This window comes from Cyphomyrmex costatus, unplaced genomic scaffold (assembly GCF_001594065.2).
Source record: "Cyphomyrmex costatus isolate MS0001 unplaced genomic scaffold, Ccosl1.0 scaffold23, whole genome shotgun sequence".
Classification (NCBI taxonomy): Eukaryota; Metazoa; Arthropoda; class Insecta; order Hymenoptera; family Formicidae; genus Cyphomyrmex; species Cyphomyrmex costatus.
This window is the reverse complement of record NW_017276368.1, coordinates 2,415,739-2,426,831: the sequence shown is the minus strand read 5'-3', so window position 1 is coordinate 2,426,831 and position 11,093 is coordinate 2,415,739. Positions and strand designations below refer to the sequence as shown.

General features: G+C 31.7%; 1 protein-coding gene across 1 annotated transcript in view; it reads right to left on the bottom strand.

Annotated features, from left to right (window-relative positions):
- The window catches only part of sick (sickie), a 115,831-nt gene that overhangs the window by 30,458 nt on the left and 74,280 nt on the right, over window positions 1–11,093 (bottom strand). Inside the window, exons 11-15 of the mRNA XM_018539971.1 lie at window positions 6,784–7,011; window positions 6,040–6,457; window positions 5,509–5,650; window positions 3,019–3,257; window positions 1,115–1,266 (exon numbers count right to left, since the gene is read on the bottom strand). Of these exons, the coding sequence (XP_018395473.1) occupies window positions 1,115–1,266; window positions 3,019–3,257; window positions 5,509–5,650; window positions 6,040–6,457; window positions 6,784–7,011 (1,179 nt within the window). The remainder of the gene's footprint in view (window positions 1–1,114; window positions 1,267–3,018; window positions 3,258–5,508; window positions 5,651–6,039; window positions 6,458–6,783; window positions 7,012–11,093) is intronic.

Sequence of the window (11,093 nt, the reverse complement as noted above, 5' to 3'; positions counted from 1 at the left end):
AGGGGAGAGAGATGGGGGAGGGGGAGGGAGGAGGGAGGGGGAGAGAGAGAGAGACTCCGTAATCAGGAGACGCGGTAGTGTCTCCTGCCAAAAACTAAAAGACACTACAAGTCTCTTATCTCGAATAACCATCCATTTTTCGGGGGTACATAACTACTAAAATATAAAAAATTTTGAATTGCACGTAATATGTCCTGGCATCGCTACGAGTAATTTGAGCTAAAATATTAAAATTGGTCAAGTCGTTCTAGACATAAGAGCGGTCGAAAAATGATGATTTTTTCACGAGAAATGAAGTATTAAAATATCTTCTTCTTTTAACATAAAATTAAAATGTTCTAATTTCAATATTAAGTACGTAATATATGCATAATTTAGTGCAAAGCAAATGCACTACCATAGTTAATGGTTTTGTATCGAACACACGCCATATGGATCATCGCAACAGGTTTCGAGTAGATTCAAAGCTATTACAGACTGCTGGCTCATGGGCCTACTAATTGTCGATTAATTACAACCAATCATCTGCACCAATTTGCTCTGTTTCCACGCTACTAACTGCATCATGCCGCACTCGCGACCGTGACAGATCTGAACGCGTTAATTAGTCACTATCTGTAATTACAGTTCTGTGCTAATCGGTGCGAAAACAAATAATTGCCACAACAAGTAAGAAACATGATACGAATTTTGACCGATGCGACTAAATCTAATTAAATGAGAGAAATTCTATATTTGGTCTTATTGATAGTCCTAATTTTTTGTGATTTATATACATTCATTTCTTCACATACCGCGCGCCGAAATTTTTTTCGATCTTAAAACGCATTCGTAAACAAAATTAGAATAATAATATTGTTTATTAAATTGTATGAACAATTTTATAATTTTTTGATGCTAATAATAAGCAACTTTTATAAGAATATTAATCATTATTTGTATATGTTAATGAAAATCTAAGAACTGCAAATAATTTATTACGAAAACTATTATCTCGGCCAAGACTTGAATAAGCAGAATAAGTAAGAATAAATTTTAATATTGACATACAATTCATATTTATGTGAAATTCAAATATAATAATACACGAGTAAAATTCGAAAATTGTACTTACATTTGTAGAAAGTTGACTAGTTAACGAATGCACCTTCTCTTGAGCGTCCAGTAATTCACGACGCAATTTTCTCAACTCATGCGCTTGTTTTTCCTCAGCCGAACTATAAAGACTGCTTGTGGTGGACACCAAGGATACCGAAGATCCATGAACTGAAACAAACACAAAATTTTTCTTATATACTGCATGTTTATTACTTCAAAGTTTAATTTTAGAATCAATTTTCAAGGAAATTTTTTTAGCTTCAGAGATTTAAATTTTGGAAATTTAATTAATTAATTCTATAGTATACGTATAGTATATTATGTAAATGATATAAGTAATTTAGCTTCTAAATTTCTTTTTTTACACAATATCTAAGAATTAATGCGTTGTTTCAAGTTGTTTGTATAATTTTATCTCTCTTTTTCAGCTGTTAATTTTTGTTTTTTCAACCATGCCATTACTAAACCATAAAGAATGTCGTGCTCAGCATTTAAATTGATATCAACAGGAGTGTGTGGATTTAATTTATTACTGACATGCTGCGAGGAGCTCGGCGAGAAGCCTTTATTTTGAGATTTACTTGCCACTTGGCTTGCATAATTTTTTCGCTTTTGATTCGTAATAAAGTTCATACTTTTTGTTAATTTTCGGGATTGACAGTTGGAGTTTCCAAATTTTAATTCAGATGTAAAATACATTTTATCTGAGGAGAGCTTGTTAGCAACAAATTTCTGTATTTCACTGAGTAATACCTTATGTCCGGTTGAAATGCGGAACTCACTGGGACAAATATAATATTTGTCAAAATAGTCATTGTATTTTTCATCCTTTTTTATGAATTTTAACATTTCTGTTTTACCAAAAAGCTCCAGTTCTTCAATATTATCTCCTGACATTCTCTGTATAGCGATGGGTGTGTCATAACCTTCCAGACGCATAATATTTTTTAAATATACGGGAACTTGCAGTCCCATTCGCGTTTCTATCATATGCCACATTGTCACTGTTGCCATGGACATTTGACTCTCTTCTTCAGTCTGAGTTTCAATATTAACGTAGGCCTTTTTGTTTATCTCGCCATTTTGTCGGCCTTTCTCCTCGCCCTCCATCTCATTTAAGATTAGAAAATATTTATTTATATTAGGATTCGGCACTGTTGATTCGTGAACAATTTCAACGTGTAATCGTTTTAATTGTTTATATTGTATACAAATTAACAATACGAAAACTGTTCTCATGTGGAACATAATGTACACAAGCGTGACTGTACGACATGTGACTCAGAGCTTGCGCAGTGCTTGCGAGTCGCACTTATGTGCATTAAAGGGATTCCCCAAAATAGTAACTTATCGATGTCGTTATCGATATTACAAGTAAAAGTATATATCGAATCGATAACGTGATCGAACATACATTGCGTCACTTGTGTACAAAGCATGGCTGCATATTATTTATGTTCTGCTATCTTATTAGATTTACACTGATTTTATCAGATTTCATAGTAATTACACATGATTTCATTACAGATTTCATGGTGATTACACATGATTTCCAATGATTACAGGGGATTTCAAAATGATTTCTGCTGATTTCATATGATTTCATCTGATTGCATATGATTTCATATGATTTCACATCATTTCATCTGATTTCATGATTACATCTGATTGCAAAATGATTATACGAAGATTTCATGAAGATTTCAGAATGATTTTTAAAGCGGTGTCCCACGATTACATTAAGTGGTTACCCCCTCGGACTTTAGTCTATTTTGTATAACATTAAAAAGAATGCAATGCAATGTTGATTAACTCTACTTTTATAAACAGTTTAATTACAAAAGTTATGTTAAAATCGATATTTTTAGATGTTTCGAAAAATATTAACTACTTTCTATACTTTATGATACAGGTACTCACTGTCGTCGTCCTTATGTACGTGCTGATACAAGTTAGGCGGCTGCCGTGAGGTATGTGTGGGCGTCGGCGACGTCGGCTGGGACCAGTGTTGGCCAGTACATCCCGCTGATCCCACAGGAACGCTGTAATACGGCTCGACTCCAACTCCTATACCTATTCCGACCTCCTCGCCCACCGACGATGAGGCGCCGCTTCCGCGTGCCAACATTGACGGGTACATTTTCTCGCTCTTAGTGGACCTGTAAAAACACAAGCACGACATGTTCTTTAAATTCCTCTCGAGACATTTCTAAACAGCTGTTCAAATTAGATCATCTCTCTCTTTCGGCTTGGGATATTTTATTGATACCGCAGTTAATCAATATACAAAGTTAAAGTATTATATAATAGAAAACATAGTTATTGTAGACTTTTTATAGAATAATATTGTAAAGAATATTGTACATTTTTAGTTATACTATTGTGATAGTATCTCATTTTGTAGATTTATTCTTTTTTACTACTATATACTTCGTCAAATAAGCATGTCCTCGTTTTTCAGTATATTTGTCTTTATTCTTTTATTATTTAGATTCAATATTTAAATATTTCAAGTTTTTTAAAAATACTTTAATGGAACCTAATTGTTAAAATATAGAATTGAAATGTAATTCAGAATATACAATAATTCAAATTACAGGTAAATTTTTTTTTTTTACAGTTTGCGATACAGAGGAGCGATCTTTATGTTATAGAAGAAAATTTATTCCCGACTTGAAGAAGGGTCAAAAGCACCAGTCGTGTGCTGTTTCAGAAGAGGATTTCGAGTGTCTTGGATAACCGACGACGAGAACATGCTTGTCTATTTGCCGAGTGTGCGCCAAAGTAATTAGCCAATCCCGGAAAGGACCTTTAATTAAAAAATAAGCTTGCTATCACTCAATAAGAAGTCAAGGACCACTTCGAGACGATTTGCAGAATCGTGCACACTCGATCCCGCGGGAATCGAGCGAGAGCTATCGATCCGTGTTGTCATCCCGGTTGAAATTCATTATCATTATTAATAGCTTTTTAGTTCAATATTGTTTGTTTAATCAAATAAATGAGATTGCCTTCCAAGAGTTATGTAAAACTCCTATAACAATGCCAAGAGAAATGAATATATAACGGATACATAGCTCCTGATTGCTCGACTCGGAATATTCATGAAGCATTACCGCGCATGCACAAGCAACACTATCGAACGACGAACTTTAGCAACAATAGGCAACGTAGAATCTGCCGCACAAATAACTATCAATACATTTCGAAGACGCGTAGAGCACATTCGGTGAATTATATTTGCGTGGTTGCGTGAGTCCTGCAATCCTTAGAAAACATAAAATTTGAAGAATTCGAACATTTCTAAAAATCGAGAAGTCAAAGATTTTAAAATCTATGAGATTCTTGATTCGAGAGATTTCAAATATTTTATTAAATCTATGTGAGAGAGATTCTAGATTTCTCAGATCTAGATTTAGATTCAAAAATCCTAAAGAATAAGGATTCAAAAATTATAGAATTCATAATTTTTAATTCTAAATTAAGATTTGTATATTCTAAGTTTTAAAATTTCAAGATTTTATTATAATATCTAATAAAAATTAAAAATCGAAAACTTTTACTATCTAATTCTTAATTTTAGAAATAAAACCTTTATTTTATTTCTGTTAATTTAACCTTTTTTTTAAATTTGAATAATTGATCTATATAATCAATCTAGTTTTTGAAATATAATAACAGTTGCGAAGACTCTTCGAATCCACGGATTCGATCAAAACTGAGCTTTTCAGGTAAATTAAATTTTTTCAGTGCTTGTGAGAGCAATTTTTAAGTGTATATGTGTATTATGACCTGTTCATGTTTTTTTTTAATACTTATGCGTAGAAAATGGGCTCGTTGAGTATATATTTTCGCACTACCTTGGGAATGTCCTGTCCCGCAGATAGCTAAAAACGTTTAATCAAATTATCCTGCATTATTTTACGATCTCGGATCAAAGAATAAATAAGAAAAAAAACCAGCTAGGAAAACAAAAAATTATTTGTCGATGGAGAGAGTAAACGCTGAAGACGTTTTGAAAACATTTCATTACAATTAAATAAATAACTATTTATCATTTGTGATTCCCCCAAATCAAATTATGATTCCCAAACTAGTCTTTGAACGTAAAAACGTTCTGTAATTATATATATTTAAAAAATATTAACTAAACAAAAAATGTATTTAACATATATTTTACTTATTTTCATTTTTTTAATGATATTTTAGATAAAACATTTATATTGATTATATAAATATTGGTTAAATTTTAAATTTAGATATATGATGGAATTCTTTCGTACTTGTAATATAATGTAATAGATAAATATTAATATTATTAAAATAACATATTATATCGGTAGTTCGAAGATTTCTTATATTAAAGACATAGTTGAGAAAATGGAAATAAACATGGTATGAATTTCTTACCTGATAGAGTTGCTCCTGTTCAATCTGGGCGGCGCTGGGGATCCTGTAGAATCTCTCTGGTGCATTAGGAGACGGGCATGTGTCAAGCTCGCACGATGCGAGCCCAATGATTCTACGCTATCCGCTTCACACAAACCCATTCCTGGAAGATTGTTGTAGTTTCAAAATAAAAATAAAAAATTGATAAAAAAAAAGAAATTTTTTAATAAATTATTGTAAAATGTAATATCGTTAAATATACATGCAATATAATATATACAAAATATGTTTTTTAAATATATGTAATATGTACAAAACATTTTTAATGCCGATAATCTATCTATACTAATCATATAATGTGGGTCTCTCTCTTCAAATTTTTAAAATAAATTCTCTTCTCATTTATTATCTACATATTTATTAAAGAAAAAATATTTTCTAGTTAAATAAATAAGCTCTTTTTGTTCTGTTACATATTTTACAATTATTAACTAAGATCATTTTAATCAGATTATAATATTAAGTTATTAATATTTTAATCGGGGGGATTACCTTGAGATCTTCCGCTAGGCGTATAGGTATTGCTGTGTCTCATCCATGAAGTAGTATAGGGACTGTTGGGGGTGCCATAGTAGCCCTGAAGATCAGGTGCGGCGTAATTACTGCATGTGTCGCTGAGGCTACCATCAGATGGTTTCAATACCCGGGGTGAAAATGACGCGCTCGTGGGTCCAATGCCAGCTCCTCTCTCGCGATGATGGGCAGATGCAAAAAGAGCGGTGAATTCTGGACTACCGGGTTTTGGCAGGCTCTGTGAGCCCAACATGAGACGATCTCGAACTGACTGTGAAAGTTGACTAGCGCTGGGACCAGTAAGGCTGTAGCTCTTGTAGTGATGACCCTGATTTGATCCCGAAGAATTTGCTTGCAATTCTGTGGTGCACGTTTGTGTGCCACCGGAGACCTTGACCTGCATCCAAACAAAGAACTTGCACTTAATCAAACTTAATTTCTTTCATATGACTTAGCATAACTATGAGCTAAACAGAAAAAGATTATTTCATTTTCTTAATTAAATCTCAAGTTAGTTTTAAGATATTAATAATAAAATTTGATTATTGAGTCAATTTTTGTATTTAATCACTTTTAAACATTATAAGTTGCTTTAGTAGTTACTAAGTATTTGTTTTTACTAAAAGTAAAAGCTTGAAATAATAATAAGGTTAAAAAAATTAATCCAAAGATTCTGAAAGTCGAGTGAGATTTGATAGAAATTTTTAGAAATTCTTGCATTACCTTGGTCCTTGGCACGGCGCTAACTTGAGCAGTTCTGGTAGCATCTTTGCTACCATTTTGGACACCATTGGGACTCGAACTGGTTCCCGCACTGTGTCTCTTAACATAGCCAAAGCTTTGCGGTACCCCACGAACTTTGCTACTGTTGCTGGTTGACGTGCCCGACGAAACCTTTTGCGGTTTCTCACCATTCGCATATTCGGCCATGGTCTGTTTCCGATGTTTATCCTGCATTTAAATCAAATTATATTTTTATACAATTATTATTACTAATAAATTAAAATATATAAATATTATTATATACACGCATAAATAGGATAAAAGTTATTTTTAATTTTAATTTAAAGACTATAAATCTACATATATATATTACATTACATAATTATAACTCTATTTCCCTAATACAATAAAAAAACTTTATTCAACTATTAATACAATAATTATTCAATTCATATTAGTATAGAATCGTCAATTTTAGCGATCAATTTTTTTACAATGAAAAAATATATAAAGAATTTACAGATCAAAGATTCCAATATTTTTTACAATATCTCACCTGTGACCTTCTGGAAGGACTAGGGCTGGGTGGTGCGCCCTCCTTGTCTCTCTCTCTCGCGGCACCCGCTTCGATGTACTTCTTCCATTGTTGACTGTTGGAGCTGATACTGCTGCTGGAACCGTTTGAGCTTTGCTGCTGCTGCTGCTGTTGCTGCTGCTGTTGATGCTTGAAAGCCGAGCTCTCGGTCTGCTGAGAGCTGTCCGACTTTTTCACATGTGGATGATGACTGCCAGGATGTCCACGTGAACCAACCACGCGGTATACCAAATTGTGACTGTTACTCTGCTGTGCCGCTTGGGGGGTGGCCGATCCTCCGCCACCCCCCACAATCACACCCCCTCCGCCCGGCACTCTCTATATATCATAGGTGTATGTTTTAATCACATATAAATTGTCATATATACAATATATTGTATATATATATATATATATTTCTTTTTTAATTCAGAATCATATATATTTTATCGAATTGATTTCCCCCTCCGCCCGGCACTCTCTATATATCATAGGTGTATGTTTTAATCACATATAAATTGTCATATATACAATATATTGTATATATATATATATTTCTTTTTTAATTCAGAATCATATATATTTTATCGAATTGATTAAATTTTTAATAAAAAAGAAATTCTACAAGGAAATTATTTTATATGTCAAATATATTACCATTTATTATATAACAAATTATTAAATTTGTTATATAATAAAATGTTTAATATAATACAGCAATTTCGGGGTATTATTGAGTTTAATTGCAAGTATTGTATCTAAAATGAGACTGTTGAACATGGCGCGCCGAACATTGAGACATCGATTTATCGAGCGTCTAACTAACGTAATCGATACTGTGAACTAATAGAATTACGCGGTGCGTGCGAATGTCAGCTTGATATTAAGAAGTGTTGTTGTCGTCTTCAAGAAACTCTCTGTTTTGTAATCTACTGAATAAATATTGTACGATACTAACAAGACTGCATCTTGTTTCAACATAACCAAATCCCAACAGAGACTAATATTTAGCTGTATTGTGTAGATCAAACTAAGATAAAAAATTCTTATGAGTTCAGAGTATCAATTCCTAAGCTTGGCAGAAGTCAGAACCCTCATAGCATGATTGAAAACATGGACGCTATCATGATACGACGCTACGACGATTTTTACCATAATTCTTACTTTTTAAATCATATATTCTTCCCTTTGTACAAAAAATGATATTATACATATATTAAAACAATACATATATAACATAAATATTAAGAGAAAACAGATGCACTTTTGCATTTTCGTGAAAAATATATATAAATGGAATAGAGTACGTAAGTCATTAAAAAGTATAAATTCCAGGAATGTATAGAAATATAATAATTTTTTTTCAATATTATTGATAATTAAAAACTTATAAAGTTTCTTAAGAATTTCGAAAATGTAATTAATGTAATCTAAACAATATAAGAATTTTTAGAAAATGCAGGATAAAAAATAAAAAATCTTTGGATATCCCCACACATCAGAATGTTCATCAAGACGAACGAGGGTGAGTACCCTTCCCCCATCTTTCTCCATGTGGAATCGTGGGTGACTCACAGGGGTAGAAGCAAAAAGGCTCTGTGAGCTTTTAAGGCGAGGATCGTAAACGTACACATGGTGGAAAGGTTATAAACGTGGGACAAAGAATCCACGAGTCAAACGCATTTTTTCTATCAGTTAGTTTTTGTAAAGAGAAGCACGCACACTGATTACTCATATTCTTTTATTTATTTTTCAATCATTTCACTTTATTTGATGAAAAGAATTAAAAGCTTCAATTATGTACTTTCTCTCACAAGTAATATCAAATTTTTTTAAGTCAGAAGTATTTAATTTATGAAACATACACACACACAGGGATTTTAATGATTCAAAAATTATTTTTCCTTATTAATCTCTGAATTCGTTACTTATCTATTTTTAACATTTTATTTTCTTTGTTTTCTATATTTGTTACATTTTTACTTTCTCAATATTTATTTCTTCCATTAATTTTCAAAAAATTATCTTTTTACTGCTATTTATTTTCTTTTTAGATTTACAATATTTGAATATTTCTATTTTTATATTACATATCAGGAGACGCGGTAGTATCTCCTGCCATGTTCGAAAACTGAAAGACACTACAAGTCTCTTATCCCGAGCAACCAAAGTCCATTTTTGGGGGTTTAACTTCCTCTTTCTTTCTCTATCTCATTAACTATTCCCTATTTTTTTTTCTATTTTCTATTTTCTCATTTACTTTTTAATTCTTCTAATTCTACTTCTACGTTTTGCTTCTTTCACTATTCTCGAAATTCATCACATTTTTATCTTTGTATTTTTTTTAATTTATCGTTTTTTCGTATTCGTCGACAAGAAACAGCAAACATTCGCGCGTCTTTGAGGTACGCGAACTGAGCGCAAGAGTCCAAATAAACAGGGCACGCCTCTTCCGAATAGATAGCTTTCCGAAACTCTTTCACGATACGGCTCGAGGTTTATTTTCCGAAATCGTCGACGTGAAAATATTCCATCTTTATAATTATAAAGCATGCATCGCAAAAAGATGACGTGTCTTGAATGATATCGATTGTCTCGAAAATAATTCTCGAACAAGGGATGATTTCTTTTCAATAGTATTATATTATTTAATCAGCAAAATTATATTCTTGATATGAGAAATTATAACAAGTACAATCGTAAAACATTCATTAATTCATTAGATAGCCTATTGTTTTTAACTCAGAAAAAAAAAACATTCTAATAATATAAAATTGGTATCGCACAGAAATAAGTGATTGAAAAAATAAGCAATTCTTCGAGATGCTTTCAAAGAAAAATTAGTGTTATTTTGTTTCTTAAGTAATTCTAAATTAGAAGAATTACTTACCATTTTTCCTTTCTTATAGTGGAAGTTTGCGAATTCTGCTTATCTTTCCTAAATGAGAAACATTTTCTCTTCTATTATAATTTTACTTTATCGTCCATTATTTTGTTGATCGGCTGTTTTTCTCCTTTCTTTTAAGCAATTTTTAATTGCTATTTTTATTTTAACTATTTTTATGAAAAGGTAAAATGCTTTATGCCAATGCCACATTTTCTGTATGAAAGTGTTTTTTAAAAATTTCTTCCACACATTAATCTACCATAAATATATTAACTAATTAATTAACTTAATGTAAAGTACCTTTCTTAAAATAAGATTGTACAAGATTGTTTCTGATATGTTTTAGGCATATCAAATTAATTTTTTTCAAATTATTACGATAGATAGTAACTATTAATTAATATTCCTTTTAATTAATATATTACAGCTAATTGTTCGACGATTGGCGTTATTCTGAGTCTATCCAAACCGCGTTCACAAATTAATACATTGATATCGATTATGCGCGCGCGCGTGTATGTGTATGATGTATGTGTATACATACACTAATTAATAGGACTAATGCAAGCCCATTACATAATTTTCCCTATGGGGAAATTAGGGATGTTCTTGTCAACGATGGGCTTCGAAATCCACTTCTACTATAATTTTACATCTCATTACGAATACTGACACATGATAATTGATCTCGCAATGTATATGTTTAAGTATTTTATGTCATCGACAAATTTTTTTACAAATACATTTTTTAACAATAATATTTTACAAACTCAATTTTTAATAAATTTATATATTATAATTTATATGCGAGATTCTACCAACATTTCTTCTTCATCCCAAAACAATATT